Raw genomic sequence first — 19,188 nt, 5'->3', positions numbered from 1 at the left:
TTCTGCTCACGTGTACTGTTTCTACAAAATATAAAATATGGCCTTTGGTGCTACAGTTGCCGTGTTCTTCAAACTTTCGTCAGTAACTTTTTTAATAAACAACGACGCGACGCGCATAAAACCTTTGGAATGTTACTCAGGGATAAAACCTTACGCCAAGGTCAAACTCACGGAGGTGGCTTTAGTAATGCGAACAATTTGACCCAACATTTAATTATTTTTAAACAAAGAAATCGATTATCGCTACACATAAAATCTGCATTGTAACATATAGTTGTATCATGCAATAACACCAGTGCTCAGAGTGGTAATACTGGTGGAGAGAGCCGCGTATATAAAGTATTACAGGAAATACTGAATGTAGATTACCTGATATAGTACTGCATAAGCTCTGCCAAAGAAGCCATACTTTTGTCTGCGTATATACATTTGCACATTTTCTTAAATTCTGAGACCCAGGGAAATAATTCGATAATTGTTGATTTTGCTTCGTCACTGCTTAGTTTAGACCCTCCTTCATTGTTAAACATTGTGTTTTTGATATCTAAACATCAATCAAGGTTTGCAAAATTTTTAATACATCCCAGTCTTCAGCGCACTGAAGCGGAGGAACGGCACGATGTACGAAAATTTTCAACGCAAAAATATCGCGCGAATCTATGCACGTGCGTGCGTGTGACCGCCGCGCGTCGAGAGACTTTTCACTCATTAGAATGGTAGAATGTCTTGATCGCAAACAGAAATTTCATGTCATGTTAGAGCGATTGCGGAAAATATGCCCAAACCGGTTCCACAGGCGCGAAATGGAATGTTGAATATTTTCCGCGCCGACGGTAGCGTGTCGTTAAATCGGATCGGATTTACATGGAATCCCATAGAACGCAACTCGTCGGCACCGATTGAAGAAAGAGCGTTCGACGAGGGCGAGTCGTTAATCGCTCGCGCACATACGTGACTCGAGCAAGTTTTGAGAATTGGGCTCTTCTAGAATTGTCGCTTTCTTACAACCCTGACCATTCTTAACATCTGCCGCGACAGGTGCCGAGAGACCAGTGCAGGCTACCGGAGTGTCCCCAAAAGACGGTTGTATATTTCTGTAACGTTCACAGCTGAATACCACGTTGCCCGGAGCCGTTTCACTGCGCGTTCACGTGTGTGTGTATATATATATATATATATATGTGTGTGTGTGTGTGTGTGTGTGTGTGTGCGCGAGCACTAGTCTCAAAACGAGACAAACGAGTCCCCGAACATGCTCTCGGAGCTAGAGCGAGACGAATTAATTTTCGAGGATGGCACGGAAAGCGGAGATTTCTGAGTCAAAAACGCGCTAATATCGGCGCTTCGTGACGATTCGGACGAGACGCGGGCACGAAAAGCGATAAAAGAGAGGTATCTCGTCGCGGAGAGCGGAGACACACCGATACTAAAAATCCCGAGGACGTATCGATTGTCTCGGAGAGACGTGGAGCGACCGAGCGAATTCGTGGAACATTCACGGAAACGCGCGCGCACGTGTGCGCGTGTTCATGAACCCTCCGTCGTAATTAACCTCCGGGAAAACGTGTGGGAAAAGGGAGAGCAGGGAAACACAACGTGCACATGATGAACTTCCAAGGCGAAGAGCAGGAGGTGCAGTCGTTCGCTCATAGAAACAGCACGCGAGATTCCGTGGTGCGTGCACACGGGAGCATTTTCCCTTTTCATTTTCGCCCGAGAGGAACAAAGGCTCGTTCGCGCAGTCGACGCATCGTGTGAATCACACACTTCCATCGCGACACTCGAGAGTCACCTTATCGCCGTCACCGTCGCCGTCGTCGAGCACTCGCCTCATCAGCAGCACCGATTCCCCTGGATTTCCGTCGCATGCAGAAAACGACGGAGACGATACGCAGACGAGCGAATGTTCGTCGGCGCAGCTTGCACGACGGTCACGAGTGAGCGAGCGAGCGAACGAGCGAGCGAGCGAGCGAGCGCGACACATGCCCGCGAGTGAGCGCGAGCGAGACGGACGCAGGCCACGCGGCTCGCGCGTTGCAGAGAACGCGTCGGAGCAAAGCTCGCCGCGATCACGGCGAGCTTTGCGATAGTTGAATGACAACGACGATAAAATCGCGATACGGCGAATCGATCGCGGCCGAGCTAACCGCGCGCGAAGTCTTGCGTGGGTGTCGCGTGAGACGCGCTCATAAATACGACGGCGACGGCGACGGCGACGATGACGACGACGACGACGATTACGACGATGACGATGTCGGCGACAACGACGACGATGACGCTGATGACGTCCTTGCTCGAGATCTCGGTCCACGGTCCGCGGAGAGATGCGAAGAATAACCACCGACGTTCGTTCGCTCGAGCGACGGAGAAGTTGCACCACGTACCTTGTACCGCACCGATCTGTTCGCCGCTCGCGGCAGCCGCCTCCGGCGCGGCGCAGTTCATTTTGCGGGTACGTGCCGGGCGTGCGTTATACGGGTATTACGTAAAAGCGTCCCTCCCGGTCGTCAGTATACCTCATGTTAAGGGGATCGAACCGAGACTATCGCGTCCGCGTCTCTGCACGTACTGCGCTCACGTCAACGGCCATATTGACACTAACGCTTGGTGCAGCTACCGCGAGAGAGCGTGCCCCACTGTCGCTACCGGCCACCACCGCGACTGGCGCTTCGATTCTTCCTTTTTTCCCCCCTCGCCCTCCGTCGTCTTTCCCTCCTTCCTTCTCGCTCTATCTCTCGTTATTTTTTTTATCTGTTATTTGGCATTTGTCACGGCGCGTTCTGCCTCGTTACGATAACGATGGATCTCTCTCTCTCTCTCTCCCTCTCTCTCTCTCTCTCTCCCTCTCTCTCTCTCTCTTCCCTTCGCCCTATTTCCTCTTTTATCTTTCACTATTCCCTCTTCTCCTCCTGCTCCCTCTCCCTCTCCCTCTCCCTCCGTCCTCGTCTCGTCGCCAGATTTCTGCGACACGCGAGCGCGTCAGCCTCGTACTGTCGCGAGGACGCGTGGCGTTGCCGCAGCTCGACGGCGGTGGCGGTGACGGCGGCTATCGATGTCGGGCGCATTCGAAACTTCGATACTCGTCGCTCTCTGTCTCGCGCGCGCGCGCGCGCACCGCATCCCTTTCTTCGTTACTCTCTCGGGGGTTACTAGCGCCGGTGGCGCGGGGTTTCAGAAATGAATGGCTGATTCGTCGGCCTGCCAGGTAACCCGGCCAATGGAAGCGCGTTGCACGCGCGGCGCGCAAATCACGAACCGAGGACACCGTTATCCCTCCCCCGCGGCGGGCCCAATCAGATACGAGCAATTAAGTAATTGCGGCGCACACTGGACACACGCGCGAGCGCGGGAACGCGCGGGCGCGCGCTACAGCTCGGCCCGGCGCCTATCTAGCCTATCTAGCTAAGCTCGGCCTAGCCTAGCGATGGTCCTCGAACCCGATACCCGCTCGTAATTTCCGAGCGAGCTCCGCCGCGCGCGCGGCCTGCGCGTCGCGGCCGGTGTGCCTCTCTCGCGTTTGAATAGGTATCGATACGCACTCCGGGAATATTAACACGGCCGCAAGACTCGTGAGAATTCGGATGAACAGCGAACGAGCGAGCCACTATCGACGAGCGGGGTCAACAGAGAGCATGTTTTGAAAACGCGCGCTCTATCGCATAATCGGGAACGGGCAAGTGCAAGTGCATAAGCTTTCCTACTACCACTACCACCGACCGACACACCGCCACCACCCCCACACCGCCGCTACTGCTCTTCCTACTACTGTTACTATGTACTCTGTTACTACTGCCAGTAAATTGCTCCGCCACTTGTTACGATCTTCGTACCCAGTTCGTTCGTTTTAGCCAGGCAGTAATGACCTGTGATCTCGTTTCACCGATATTCATCTTTTTAAATCGGAGGAATCGAGGGAGACAGGGGGGAGATTGAAAATATGATTGGGAATTGTTGCCCCCCTCGAGGACGCCCCCGCGCATATAAAAACGCGCGGGACGTGCAGAGTCGGTTAGTCGCGAGACACCTACCTAAATCGACATTTTTACTCGTGTCATTAAACTCGCGTCACGGTGAACGCCCATGATCGGCGCTGCGTGTACAGGTTATCCAAGGCAAGATTATATCGTATATTTGTACAGTATATATAATTCCAATATCAAAGAGCGACTCAGCTGGCTCGTGGGCACACACACACACACACACACACACACCTTCATCATAGATTTTCCATCTCGTCGTAAAGCGAACGCGCGAAATGTACACCGGATATTTGTCGCGCCGCCGTGTCGTTTGTACATATTTTAATCTCGTTTACGAGCCGTTATAACCTCGCGGTTTTTGTATTAGTACTCTCGTCTGGAGATATTTCAGAGGATCGAGAGGGTGGCGTGCGCTTGCTCTTGGAATATATACCGTGCTCGAGTCGCGTTTGAGAGAGCGATGCACGCGCAGAATATTCATACATTTCGCGGGTCCGGCATGGCGTCGCAACGCGGCACGGCGCGGCGCGCGTGGATTCGCATCGATCCGTCCGCGGATCCTCGCGATGCGTTCGCCCGGACTCGACACGTGCGCGCCGCTCTCTCTCTCTCTCTCTCTTTCTCTCGCATCCCCCGTGCGACGCGCACGTGTAGACGTTTGATGGATGTACCGAGAGCTATACGCGCGTTGAATATTCGCAATTCCGAGCACTGCGCCAACGATGCGACGCGCGATGGCCCGCTCGGTTGCCGATGTCGTTTGTCATTCCCGTCGATCCGTTCTCGCGCGAATATTAAGCTATGTGTCGACTTGCGAGCAAAAATTCCAGCGGGTTCACTCGTCGACGGGCGACTTGCACCTGCACACGACGGCCCGTTAGCGTCGCGCTGGATACGCGCGGCGCGAACGTATTCGTTTTAATTCCGGGGCGAATAAATCTGGCCGAGCGGCTCGCGCGAAAGCCGTTCCGACGGAGCGATTTTTAATATGATACGGTCGCGACATCTCGGCTCAGATATTATTTCACTGGGCGACGCGCGCGCGTTGTTTCGCACGGTGTCTGGCTGCGGATTTTCTGGATACACGCCGTTGCCTTCCGCTCTCTCGCGACAGCGCGGACGGGGACGTCGCGCGTCTTAGATTAATGGATGTGCTTGATCTTGAGATTAAAATGAGGGCGTCGAATGCCGTCTGGGACGCGACGCATGAACGCAAACGGGGCGACATCACGCCGTGCCATTAAAAGTGTGCAACGACTCGCTTTCACGGCTGCGTCGGCTCCTCGCTGTTCTTCCCGAGTGGATTCTCACATGTGCGAGCAACGGCGGAGAGCTCGCCTTAGGAAATTTCAACTGACCGATCGGATCGTGTGTTTCTGTCCAATTAATGCAGTTTGAGTCGACAGATTTTATTTAAAGAGCTTTTTATCTCTCTCTCTCTCTCTCTCTCTCTCTCTCTCTCTCTCTCTCTCTCTCTCCCTCTCTCTCTCTCTCAGCCCGGTATAAACGAGTGGCGAGTCTCTTTTGTAAGCTGCATTAGCTACTTCGTTTTTGAATACGCGCGCCACTCGAAACGTTCCACGGAAACGTACGTAGGAAGTGTCCCTGTATACGTACGTGTGTGTATGTGTGTACGTGAGCTCGATCCTCGCGCTCACAGCTAAATGTATTCCCATCTCTCCGAATATCAAAGGTCAAAGGTCGCGAAATTAGCACGCCCACGCGCGCTCGCGCGGCATTAAATATCGAGAAATTGTCAGATGCAGGGACACGGATGACATAACGCATAACGGGGAGTCCTCGCGTTCGCGTGTCGGATGCCACGCATTTTTATGCCCGGGTATTTCGATATTGGGGTCTTTTTACAGTTTCGGCGAGTGGCCTCGTTATCCCTCCCTGCTCGTCTCCACCACAGCATCGCGGCAAGATAGACAGGATAATTGCAGTGCCTCGTCGTACTGCTTACGCGTATAAAGAGCTTGTTTATCTGGCGAGCAGCTACGGCCACAGCGACGAGGGGGACAGGAGGGGGGCGGTCGACATTCCTCCTCGTTTTAACGGCGCACTTTGAAAATATCGCTCAAGAGCCATAAGCGTCTCAGGCTATCCGCTTTAGTAACGTCGCCGTTCGTATTAAGCGAAACGCCAGGCGCTTTTCATCTTACACGGAGCAATTCAGAAAAGTCGGTCGACGGAACGGTATAATTGCGAAAGCCACGTTACATCAATAGGGGGCTCGCGTGCGGTGTCCTCCTCGCTTCGCACGGTAATTAGGGATAATTAATAGCTTGAATTTTTCCACGGATAAACGCGCGGTTGTCCATCGTGAGGTGAGGTAAGGGTACGTGAGGTGAGGTAAGGGTACGTAAGATAGGGCACGTGTGTGTGTGTGTGTGTGTGTGTGTGTGTGTGTGTGTGTGTGTATGTGTGTGTGTGCTTGTATTACTTGTACACGCGAGAGATACACGCGTTCGTCGTCGCCGCTCAATTCATGCGACCGGCTGTGCTTCGCGACGCCGTCGGAAACGAGAGCGACTAATAACGCGCTCGATCTTCTGTTATAATTGCGAAACGCAAACGTCTCCGGGCCTCGGGGGGGTTATATTTCGAGCGCGCGAGCGTTTCCTGCGAAATGTTAGCCGGTGACATCTATTTGTCCAACAGAAGGAGGATCGCGCGCGCGCGCGCGAGCGCGCATCCCGAGCGAACGTCGGACGGAAAATATCCTCGCTTCGATATGACGGACCGAAAGCCGTGTGGTGCGCGTGCGCGCCTTCGTCGACCGGCGGGCGTACTTAAAAACCGTTTACGTAACGCCTCCTAATCGGAATCGGATGATTGATCGATGCAATTCAGACGGAGCTTCCAATCTCCGTACGAAAAATTAACCCTCCTTAAGACATGTAGCCGTGAGCCGCTCGCGCAGCACAAAGTAGTAGCCGGCGGTCTTTCCAAAAGCAATTACTGAAAGCAATTTGCTCGTACTTTCAGGGGAGCACTGTAAATTAGCCGCGGCGAGAGAGCCGCGTCGCATGTGACGTGCACGGTACACGTAATTTCCTCGTCGATTATGTTCCAGCAACATAACAGCGCTTCTGTCAGTTTCCTGCCCAGGCGCGCAGGCACGATACGAAACCATTCGGTCTGGCCTGAAGAAGGGCGCCGGAAGCGCCGTGGAAAAGGGCCGGAAGTATCCTTCTGCCGCGGGAAGGACCAGACCTACGACATCCCTCAAAGGATGAGTCGTTGCCTTCCTTCCTCCTTCTCTCCTTCCGCTCCGTTCTCACACACACACACACACACATACATGTGCACACACGTATTCTCTCGCTCACATTGCTACTTTCCGCCACCGCACCCCTCCGCGAGAGCTCGTTACCGCCGAACCGTGTCGTCAAGTATAGCACCACAAAGCGAGGTACAACTCTCGACCGCACGCGGCGATCCGCTCGACAAGCGCGTCCCTAGTAACGCCGCCCTGAGCATCTCGTGTGTGTCGTCAAACATCAACGACGCCGACAATCATGACGACGACATCGACGACGACGATCAACAACGGCGACCACCGTGCGCAACGACTCCCACGTCAAATCCCATCGACCTTTCGAACTTCAGAGGAAGTACGCCGCCGCCGCCGCACGTACCTACGTATAGCCCTATGTTATACAGCGTATATGTACAGACCGAACACTCGGTCGCTTTGCTCGAGGGAAAAGGTCGGTACGGGGTGACATCGCGTGGACAGGAAGGGCGGAGGCGGATGAGAACGAGGAGCGAAAGAATGAAAGGGATGAGCGCGAAAACGCATCTATATCGATGTCTCGAGATTTGACGATCTTCCAAATAGCGCATCCTCCTTCGGCTATATCGTCGGAGTGCAAAGCTTGCGATGAATTTCTTCATGGGAGAACGGGGTTAATTTTGTTGAGAGCCGGTTTTATACCCTCATTCTATCGTGTAATTATTCTTTGTCACTTAATGATTATATTCAATCATACGTCCATATATATCATTTGTAAGTTTCGCTGCTCGAAAATCGGTCAATCACGACATATTTGAAGAGCCCAGCAAACCTTTGCACTCACCCGATACAGAGTGGCCTTGCCGTTGAATCAGGATTAAGAGAAAAGGCGATACAGCCTCCGCATCCGAAGGGAGATGAGGGGAAGAAGGAGCAAGCGAGAGAGAGAGAGAGAGAGGGGGGGAGGGGAGAGAGGAGCAAGAGGGTTGCAGGGAAGACTGAGGGAGGGAAGGGAGAGAGAGACGCCACGGAAAGACAGAGACGGAAAAGCATTCGCGTACGCCGCCTCTCGTCGCGCTTGCGCTTTCTGTCGGCTGGTTCTCTCGGTCCTCGTCGGTCGTAGCCGCGATCCTCCGTTCCGCCGATATCGCCCACCTCGAGCTCAGTGAGCCGGTGTGTGAGCGCCGCGACGCCTAGAACAGCACTGTCGTCGTTAGACATTGTCGTCGTCGTCGTCGTCGTCGTCGTCATCGTCGTTATCGTCGTCGTCTTCATCGGCGTGGATTTGGCGACGGTCCTACACGTCTCCCTCGTCCTCGTCGTCATCGTCGTCGTCGTTGTGGTCGTTTTCAATCGAGCGCCGTCTGTCTTCGTCGTCATCGCAGTCATCGTCGTCGTCGTCGTCGTCATCGTCAGCATCATCTCGTTGCTCTCGATCGTACACCACGGTGGTGTTGACACATACACGGAGGCACGCGACTTCCTCGAGCGATTCCGTGCGCGAGTCGCAGTCGGCGCGGGAAGAGAGAGACGGACGAGTGCAGTACTACCCCTTCCCCCTCCTTCTACTTCGTCCATCTGTCTCTCCTGCTTCTTCCCTCTTTCTCCCCCACTTCTCTCTCTCTCTCTCTCTCTCTCTCTCTGTGTGTGTGTGTGTGTGTGTGTCTCCGTCTCTTTCACCGTGTATGCACGCTCTCGCTCTCTGCACCCCTTGCCGCTGCTGTTGCCATCGTCGTTCTCTCTCGTTCTCACGATCACGTTCGATCCTCGAATAATTCGACGCAACGTTGTCCTCGCGCTCTGCACCAAGGTTCTCAGCCTCCGTGTACCGTCGCTGTCTACTCCTCGCTGGCTCACGTGCTGCGTTACGTGAACACACGACGTTTTCGATCTTTACGTTCTGCGAGTTCTCTCCCGTTCGCTCCGACTTCTGGACGGCGAGACCGATCGTGCAGCAGCAGGGCCGAGTGGAGAGTGAGAAGGATAGGGAGAGAGAAAGAGAGGGAGGGGGGGGGAGAGAGAGAGAGAGAGAGAGAGAGAGCGAGCGAATGAGAGAGAGAGAGAAAGAGAGAGAGTGTATGTGAGAAAAAGAGAGGACGGGGGGGGGGAGAGAGAGAGAGAGAGAAAGAGAGAAATAGAGGAAACGCGGCGCGCGGAAGAGGACGAAGGATGTGTAGACACCGTGGCGTCGTGCCTGTCGTGTCCGCAGGACCTCCGAGGAGGACGTTCGTGTAAGAAAATGTACTCGCGTGACGGTTCTTAAACCTCGCCTCGGGCGTGCATTCTCTCGTGCATGGCGAAGGGACGAGGGGGAGGAGAAAGAGAGAGAGAGCGGGAGAGGTGCCAGGACGCCTGCCACGGGCAGGAAGAGCGTTAGAGGAAGCGTGGGAAAGAGGGAGAGAAAGTGGGAGACGAACTGTGAAAGAGAGAGAGAGAGAGAGAGAGAGAGAGAGAGGGGGAGAGAGTAGGAGAGAGAGAGAGAGAGAGAGAGAGAGAGAGAGAGAGAGAGGGGGAGAGAGTAGGAGAGAGAGAGAGAGAGAGAGAAAGAGAGCGAGTGGGGCTGATAGAGGGTGGCTGGGAGGGGAACTTACGGACAGGGAGAGAAGATAGCGATGCTCGAACGTGATGCTATGCACGAGCGCGAGGGTTGTTCCGAACGACGACGGTAAATCGAATGATCATTTGATTCCTTTTTGGATTGCGTGATACGTAAACCTGTATATATACGCGCAGCCCACGTCCTGCGTGTCGCTGCGAGCGTGCCTTGCCTCGCGGTCGTCGTTCACGAGGGCGATCGCGGCGCGTCGGCGGATGACAGGACTTGTGAGGGTACGTCATCATGCCTGATACGCGCTGTCCCGGCTCGGCTCGGCTCGGCTCGGCTCGGCTCGGCTCGCTCGCAGGAGATTTTGTCGATGTTGTGCATAATCGTTCTTATGTAATCGTTCGCAAGCTTGCACGCAATTACTTGTTGGTGTACCTGCTCTATTTGAGATGATCGATGTATATGTATATGCACGTTGGTGGTGTTGTCGTCCGACGCGATCTGTACTTGATCTTGCCGATAATTCTTCCGTCGTGCACGCGCCGCTGATTGATCGCCGTGAGTTGCAAGAGGGGTCCGAGTGCCAAATAATTAAGGAGACGCGGAAAGTTACGGCGCGACGGAGTTGCCGCGCCGCCGCACCGCAACGCTGCTAAACGTCGTTCTCTTGCGATGTGAAATTTTTACTCGATCCGTCGTTGAGATCCCTTTTGGGTCGTACCGACTTCGGCCCCTTTTCACTTTTTCTCGGCACTTGGACCTTTTCCAATTTACGATACTCTCATTTAGCGTCGCGCTCGCCGCGGCTAAGTGTTGCCTCTCGACTCTAATGAGTTTTATGTATATAATGCGAAGATCGCGTATTCGATGTGACATCGTGGAATGAGAATCGTACATATCTCACGCTAAACATGCGATGTGAATGCGAAGCGATGATGTAACTGATGTCCTCGATGTATCCTTGCAACACGAATGCATGTGTCTGTATGGATGGCTTTTACACTGAGAGGAACCGAAGGTCTTTTTGTGTCAAAATTGAGAAATAGCCTCCCGAAAACTTGTTTCTACAGAAAATAATGTCGCGGTATTTTCTACAGCCAGAATAATTCACGATTTGATTTTTCAGCTTCAGCTTGCTGATAAATTGATGAAATAAATCCATCTACTAATGTTTGCTACACACACACACACACACACACACACACACACAAACACATAAAAGCCATCCCTCTAATCTTGAAATCGAGTACACGACTAGAAGTATATGTCACAAACTTGTAAACTAAATGTCTTCTACTTATCTGTGTGTGTTCGCGAATGACAAATAATAAAGATTCTCACTATCTTGTACCCTTGATCTTATCGATGCATCGAGACGAATTGTAAAAATTCGCCTCGGTCACGACCTGTTGAACACGTAGAACTCGCGAAAAAAATTTCCCTGCTCCAGAGAAATATGCCATGAAATGCACAATGATGCTTCAATATATATTCGTCTCATTCGCGCCTCACGCCTCTCGTTTAAGCAGAAGAAGGACTGTCCCTGTTAAATGTCGCTTGCTACGTGTCGCGTGTATGTGAAGCACTACACACGTTGTTGTGATAAATCATAAGGAGCTATGCGCAAAGCCGACAGTCTAAATAACGCGACGTGTCAACAAGTGTTCGTTCGCTCGAACGAAAGGACACACGAGAAAAGGATAACGTAGTTCCCAAAGAGATTCGGCAAATATCCCCGGGCTCTCGTGGATATTTGCGAAACGATAGCCTCTTATGATTTTCAATCTCACAAATCGCGCCTGAGGCGTGATTTTAAAAGTGACCCGAGTGCCGGAGTGCCTGTGGCACAACAGACGGATCGTATACCAATTTGACGAGAATCGTGAGATCTGTCGTTTGCAAACGAAAGCGCGATAGTTGTGCGTACGCGCGATACGCGAAAGAAAAAGGAAAAGAGGTACGTGATTGACAACAACAGTACGTGAGTGAGAGATCCCTGAGAGCGCCGTTAAGGCGGTTAAACCAGGCATTATTTACAAAACCGGCACTTCGATCCGCACTTTAAAGTACACGTCTCCGGTGTAACCGGCTGTGTAATTCACTCGGCGAGCAAACGGCGCGCGTGCTCGCGAATGATTCATCGGCGCGTTTTACGCGACATCGGCTGAGAAGAGACGACTATTTTCATATTGCGCTTTGGGTCACATGCCCGCCGTTAAGCGCGGCGAGTCTTTAACGGAGCCCTCGTGAAAACAGGATACTGCCGGTATCAGCATCGCGTTATCGCGTAATATGAATTTGCATATGACAATGCCTTTCTATTAACGGCATGGTCGGCGGTGGCGGTGGTCCGCGGTAGTGGCGTTATATTATCAAGTCGTACCGTTGTAATATATAGCCGTATATACACATGACTCTCTCTCTCTCTCTCTGCCTGTCTGTCTCTCCGTCTCTCCGTCTCTCCATCTCTCTCTCTCTCTCTCTCTCTCTCTCTCTCTCTCTCTCTCTCTCTCTCTCTCTCTCTCTCTCTCTCTCTCTCTCTCTCTCTCTCTCTCTCTCTCTCTCTCTTTCTCTCCTCGCTCGGTTGGACCATAAAGCGAGTAATATAGCTCGCATACAAAATGAAATATTTCAATTGCGGGACTCGCGTTAATTGCGCGCGCGAGCGCGAACGCGCGGGCGCGTCGTTTCAATTACGCTAATGAATTACGGGCGAGCGAATCCGACGTGGGCGCATGTGCGGCCGAGAGAGGAGCGGATTCCCAGTCGAGAAGGAGAATGATCTCGCGTCGCGGTCGGCCCGATCGATCCGAGATACGATGCTCGGAGTAACATTCGCGGGGGAGGAGCGGGGGGGGGGCGGGGGCGAGGAAGGAGAATAATGAATATGTAAATATTCTGATAAATATTCCGGGTGTGCGGTGTATGTTGTTGCTTGTAAATAGCGGAGTGCGTGTAACAGGTGGTGCGTTCTTTGTCTGGCGTGAGATCGGTGATGTCGCGTTGCTCTTGCACGATGATGCACAACGAGCAGGACGGCGACGACGACGACGACGACGACGACGACGACGACGACGACGACAGGCCGCGCGATGACGTGGCCACGTGGTGTAAGCGGGCCCACGGCTTACGCAACGTCGACGCACGCGACGAATGAGCGTCCCGCGCTTTTATAGCCGCCTCACGAGCACGAGTCGTGCGCTCGTTGCATCTGTCTCTATTTCTAACCGTTTGCCCGTCCAATCCGTTCCGCCTAAGAGGAGAGTCTCTCAGACTGAGAAATGTCCGCGCAAATCCGTCGCACATATTCACGCGTCTCGAGAGAAAAACATTAAGCGTCGGTGCAAAGTCGTGGCTCGTTTTCACCATGGGATCGCAATCTTGCGATAAAACTCGAAGCCGGTCATTCGAGATATCCGCAGGGCGATTTCGAAAAATATTAACCTTTCGCCCTTGACTTCGCGACAAACAGTTGTAAACAACGATCCGAATCAATCAACAGTCGCCTCGGCCTCGATGCGTGAAAATATCCGCTCGTGTAAACTGAAAATATCAAATTCGCCGCGTTTCTACCGTGATTTCTTCAAGGCTGCAAGTTCGGAGATTGTACAGGTACAATGGAATATTTTCCAGATGGACTCCTCCAGAGTCGAAGCTTTTGTCCGCTTAGTGCATCATTGTGTGTGTGCGTCTGTTCGTTCATTCGTTCGTTCATTCGTTCGTTCGTTCGTTCGTTCGTTCGTTCGTTCGCTCGCTCGTTCGTTCGTTCGCTCGCTCGCTCGCTCGCTCATTCGTTCGCCGCGCGGCGCGGCCGGTGTGTGCGATACGCATTCACACACATGCGCATCTTCTGCATGCGTGCGTGCCACACGCACAAGACGACGCACGTGACAGTGGCCGCGCGGCAGTAAAAACTTCACGGCACATTCTCGCGATCGCTCTCCGCCGCGCGATAAAATTTACGCGCGTCGTAAATAATTACAATAAAAGCGAGTATCGCCCCTCTTGGCGACGTTACGACCGCCGCTCCGCGACTGCCGGTCGAATGAAATCGTTCGGGGCCCGAATTGGAATCATCGCGTTGACGTCGTTTCGTCCGAGGGGATCCCGGCGCGCGCGCTTTCAGGGCCCCGAGAGTCCCCGAGAGTCGCGCGAGGCTCCGAGTTTACGGCCCTACGGGACGCGGGATCGGATTCCGTGAGCAATTTCTGGGACTCGTAAAATGTCTCCCTCGGGAGGCTCTTTCTCGATATATGTAAATCGGGGCCCGCGAGTCAGAGGCGTAACCGCGGGAACGCCGCCATCCGGAAGCGCAAGATTCACCGAGGTGCAAACGCGCGAGCGAGCGAGAGAGAGAGACAGAGAGAGAGAGAGAGAACGAGACAGAGAGAGAGAAGGAGGTCGGGGAGAACTTTCACGGTTCGAAGGAGGAATAGCGCCGACCTTCCAGTGTCCTGACCGAAACGATCGCCAGCGCTTGATAACGTGGCCGATCAATATCTTTATGCCGCCGCGGCATGCACACTGTGTAAAACGCGCTTGATCTTTCCTCGCAGGGCTCGGCTGGTATCCCGCAGGCTGTCGGCTGCCACGTAATCACACCTCGCTGAGCTCGCCGTCCCGACTACGCTCCGCCGTGCTTCGCCGCTACTAACTCGCAACACGCAAGATGAACGAACGATCCGCGGGGGAAAGCGCGTAGTGCGTCCACGACGAGTCGCATTGCGATGACGATGAGAGGAGACGAGATGAGATGAGAACACGAGCGTGAACTGTGTGACCCCGGAAGAAGAGAAGATCCCCTCGAATCGATTCTCGGGGAGCGTCGCGCGCGCGGTGTTGATGCTGTCGATTATGAGATACGAGCGTGTCCTTTCGTCCATCAGCCACTCGACAGCGGAACGGAAGTTGACGACGGACTCGTGATCATCGTGAGCATCGCGAGCCGAAGCTTCATAGCCGTCGTCGTCGTCGTCGTCGTCGTCGTCGTCATCGTCGTCGTCATCATCGCAACACGGAGCCGCGCGTGCAAGCGAAACGCATCTTTCGCAGGAGACCTCGCACTCTGCCGACCGGTGAGTACCGCTTCAATGTTACGATCGAGTGTACTCTGTCAGCGGCTCGTCCGCTTGTAATCGAAACGATGTTGTACGAGAACTCGTGTTCTTTTCTCGTCCTCGACTCTTCTCGAGCGAACGAGTCCTCATCCTCCTCTCGCGCAGGAACAGACTCGGAGGATCAAGCCGCCTCCCCTTCCCTGCTCAACCACCATCCTGCCCAACGTTCATTCTCACGCGCGTCCGCGGGAGTTTCAACGTTACCGAGAACTCGCTGTGAATATGACTCGAGCGAGCGTTATCGTGTACCACGAGCGCGACCGCGACGCCCTTCTAAATGACGATTTCAACGCGGTTGATACAAGTTCGAGTCGAGCGGATAATAACGGGCTTACGAACTCGCCACCTGTCACCTGTCACCTGTGGCAGGTTTTGATACACGCGGCGACGTAATGTCGCCTTCAGGTTTCGCGCTCAGAAGCGCGAAACGCTTGCCGTCTGATTTGCTCCTCGCGCCCGCGCCGCGCCGCGCGAAGAGGTCGATCGATCGCGCGATCGATCGATCGCCGATGCGTCGGAACGAATCGCCGCGTTTCGCGATTTGTTACGGAGCGGCAGACATGAAATGCCGACGTGTAATGCGCGTTAAAGCGCACGGCCCTGTATTGCGCATATCTTGACGACGGCACAACGAATGAATGAAATCGGCACGGCGCGATGCGCAGGCCGCCCGTGCAGGTGGAAGTCCGCATAAGGCCGCGCCGGTGTGCGCGCGCGCGCGCGCTCTGTTACTCCTCAATGGGCGAGCGCGGTTAATTGCGAGGCAATATTCAAAGTGATTCCCCGGGTCTCCGGCAAGAATACGGCCTAATTGACTCGTAAGCCGACGCATTCGACCGGCGGCTGATTGCAAACGGAATCAGCATTTCCGTCTGTGAGAGGCCCGATATTGCCGGCGCTCACGAGAGACGGCCGATTCCCGGTATTTCAGGCATCGGAGCGGGACATCGTTAAGCTCGCCCGGTATTTTCGCGCGGAATAATTATTAGCGGAAACGCGCATTCGTTAGTATTAATTTCGCCGGTGCCCCAGTGCCGCGAGCGTTAGGAGAGTTCGTTGCGAGCGTCGTCATTTGCATCTTCGCAGGAGCGTCTTCGCTGAAGCCGGGGAGGTGCGGCGCGCTGTTTTATCGTTAGCGTTAAATTTCCCCTCGCACACAGGTGAGCGTCATCTCCTCCCGGGGAGGTAATTTGTGGCGGAAGTATTGTTTTCGGAGGAAAAGAGAGAGAGAGAGAGGGAGAGAGGAGACTCTATTAAGACGTGAAAAATACATGGAGAATAAAGCCGAACGCAGCAGCGCGCGCGAATAAAAAAATTCACGAGTGTAAAAAATCGCGTTTCCCGCTAAGTGGTCGCGTTTCTTAAAAATCCACCTCGGATAATTGTTCCACGCGAGGCGGCGTATACCTGCCGGCGGCCATTTCGCTATTCGCCGGTATTCAATTCCAGCGGGAGGATTGCGAGAAAGCATAATTAACGCCGTCGGATTGTAAATTCATTCTAGTATAAATATTTGCATCTCGGGGAACTCCGCGCACAAAGCCTGCATACATTTGAATATATTTTCTTTCCGCGGAAATTCCGCGGGGCGCGCCGCGCGCATATCGGCGATACGACTAACATCGCGCTCGGGCTTATTTCAATTTCCGTAACTCGCGACGTTGATCTTCTTGGATCCACAAAATTAAAGCGAATCGCCGACGAGCGGCGTCGCCGGCTAAGTGGAATGCTTGAGAATTGTCGGGAGATATCACCGCGTAGTTCCAGTAGGATGGCGTAAGAGAAAGAAAAAAAAAGAGAAAAAAGTTCCGCGAGAGAGCCTCCCCCTTCAAACAAGACACATGGAGAACTAGTTTCAACGACTCAGAAAGGACGAAACAAAATCCTCTCTCCTCGTCTATTAAAATTTCGCGTTGCATCACCGCAGCACCGTTATCTTGTTTCTAACAAACCGCTCCGTATAATGCATCAAAATTTGCATGCCGCTAGTTTGCGGATTGTTTAATTTTATTGTTTAATTTAACGCTCGACTTTCGCCATTTTCGAAATAAATGGTTCATCTAATTTCCGTAATTTCTGTAATTGCCGTAATTTTCCAATGGACCGCGCCGTCATTCGATTATCGGCCAGGCGAATTTGCACGCGAATCGACTTCAACCCCTTTGCGGCGTCGTATAATTTCGAGGGACGGTTCAACATTGAAATACCTTCTTTTATCCCGACGACACCAGCATCGCCTAATGTAATAACCGACTTCCATTCATTTCTAACGTTACGTAAATACTCGCGGAATAATCGGCAAGTGGTGATTATTCATAATCTCGGCTGTTTGGACTATCATAAATCACCGGGTCGACGAAATTCACCCTCGTGCATCTCGCACAGAGTTCTCACTCTTGTCTACATTCGCGGCTTTTGCGTTTCTTCGCCTCTCAAAACTATCTGCCGACAACATCGACGTTAATTTGAATCCAAACACGAGAGACAATACGGACATTCGTGCGGAATATCTCGCCTCATCATGAGCCTTTGTGTTCATCGCACGATATCTCGCGGTCCGATATCGGCGAATCGAAATTTCGGCGGTCGCGACGCAAGAACTAGCCTTATTCTGCTTATTCGCGGCAATGGGAAGAAATCGGCACTCGCGTATCAGCGCAACATCGTTGATCGAACTCGGCGAAATCACCCCCGGGCCCTTCGACACGGCCGTAGCTTCGGACTCTGCGCGCGAACAGGATGACTCGCGAAGGTACAGAAAGGTAGGGCCGTAAATCGAGGTTAGGTCCCGAGGAGAGACGCGAGCTCGGGATGAAAGCGGCAGAGTCAACGAACTTCCGTCGCGTTTACGTAACCCCTGCCGTGTAAACATATCGATCTCCGCGGGCATATGCGCATTGTAGCTTTATTTCTCTCGCGGATGCGCCCCGTACATGCGGGCGATGAGACCAAGGGTGGGTCAAGTTGACCTTCTCCCTGCGACCTTTTGTCGGACCGGTTGCGCGTATCCGCGAACAATCGCATTCCATTCCGCGCGTTTCGCGTTTTCTGAGAATGACGATGACGCACCGCGCGAAAAGGAGCTGCGTGTTTTCGAGCGCGTAATATCACGCGCGAATCACCGCGCGTCGCCATGTTCGTGTACCTCATTTACTCGCGGTCGCAGTGCTGCGCGTCTCAAGCCCGTCCGTCCATCGTCGTCACAATTTGGACCCGGAGTATTCTTCGAGCGACTATTGGGTAAAGTAACGCGCAGCAACACTTTTCGCACGGCGAGTGATCGAAAGATCGTGCCCAACGAATAGTTGAATCGGCTGAAGCTGCATAGTCACTCACTTAATCTCCGACTTCGACCGATCGATCGACCGACTTTTAACCCGCTTGCATTAGCTCTCTTAAATAAGAGAAATCCATTCGCCGTATTAATTTAAGAGTCATGTGGGTGGTCAGACATCGGGTTAACCTTCACGCAACACTCGGGTATTTTACGTAACAGCGAGTATTAAGGGAGGAGGGTGAGAGAGAGAGAGAGAGAGAGAGAGAGAGAGAGAGAGAGAGAGAGAGAGTATATTGTGTCCATTACGTAAAACTACATTTTCTCGTACAACAATTTTGCCGTCGATTTTACCGACGGAAACATTGTCACACCGCCGACCAGAGATGCTACAGCAAACTATCGCGTGATTTCTCCCCTCATTCGAGGCAAAAGGAAATTAGAATTTTTCGATATCGCTAATAAACGGATTCGAAGAGTACCGGCTGTGTGTCTCCCCCTTCGATACTAATACGATTAATCCTTCCGCTGTTACGAACCCATATACGCATTCAGCAAATCCAATCAACGTGCGCTATGAACTCAAATACGCGTTCGGTGAATATGATACGGACTCGCGCATGCGCTCGGCGAGTATCCTTGTGCTTACACCGCGTCGAAGCATACGAGAGACTTATCCCCCACAAAACTTGAATATCTATAGGAAAAAAAGGGAAGAGAAGGGGAGGAAAAAAAGGAGGGACAAAATGTTCCGAAGATGACGTGTCGCAAAGCTCCGTCGAGTCATACGCGTGCCGCCTGGCACCGACAGGGTTAACGATCTCCAGCAGACTGGAAGAAAGCGAGGAGTTACTCACCGAGTTCAAAATCCGCGCCGCGCAGCCCTGGGTGTAGTACGCGCCGCGACGACGCATCCTCAGAGTGGCGAACTTCACACGGCGTCGAGCTGTCGCGTAACCGCTGCGTAACCGACGGCTGATTCTCAGCCGTCGATGGCATCTCGCGGCGTCGCGAAACGGGCGCGCGGAATC

The 19,188-nt window shown here is 53.1% G+C and overlaps 2 protein-coding genes across 8 annotated transcripts in view; one reads left to right on the top strand and one right to left on the bottom strand.

Moving 5' to 3' along the window:
• LOC105182091 (uncharacterized) overlaps positions 1-19,188 on the bottom strand; it is a 30,578-nt gene that overhangs the window by 10,810 nt on the left and 580 nt on the right. Inside the window, exons 1-2 of one of the 4 annotated variants that reach the window (XR_003113531.1) lie at positions 19,015-19,188; positions 370-544 (exon numbers count right to left, since the gene is read on the bottom strand). The exon at positions 19,015-19,188 is cut by the window's right edge and continues 580 nt beyond it. Coding sequence is in view for 1 of the 4 variants with exons in the window: in XM_025302575.1 (XP_025158360.1) it covers positions 370-544; positions 2,385-2,445 (236 nt within the window). In the remaining 3 variants the exon portion in view is untranslated. The other 3 variants (XR_003113532.1, XR_003113533.1, XM_025302575.1) reach the window with 3 other exon arrangements.
• LOC105182092 (melatonin receptor type 1A) overlaps positions 8,203-19,188 on the top strand; it is a 172,828-nt gene continuing 161,842 nt past the window's right edge. Inside the window, exons 1-3 of one of the 4 annotated variants that reach the window (XM_025302582.1) lie at positions 8,203-8,563; positions 13,239-13,378; positions 14,323-14,841. The gene's annotated coding sequence lies outside the window, so the exon portion shown is untranslated. Of the gene's footprint in view, positions 8,564-9,332; positions 9,453-9,750; positions 9,887-12,675; positions 13,379-14,322; positions 14,842-19,188 lie in introns of those variants that run through there. The other 3 variants (XM_025302580.1, XM_025302579.1, XM_025302581.1) reach the window with 3 other exon arrangements.

This window comes from Harpegnathos saltator, unplaced genomic scaffold (assembly GCF_003227715.2).
Source record: "Harpegnathos saltator strain DR-91 unplaced genomic scaffold, Hsal_v8.6 scaffold5, whole genome shotgun sequence".
In the NCBI taxonomy this organism is placed as follows: Eukaryota; Metazoa; Arthropoda; class Insecta; order Hymenoptera; family Formicidae; genus Harpegnathos; species Harpegnathos saltator.
Note: the sequence above shows the minus strand (reverse complement) of the source record. Positions and strands in the feature narration are given on the sequence as shown.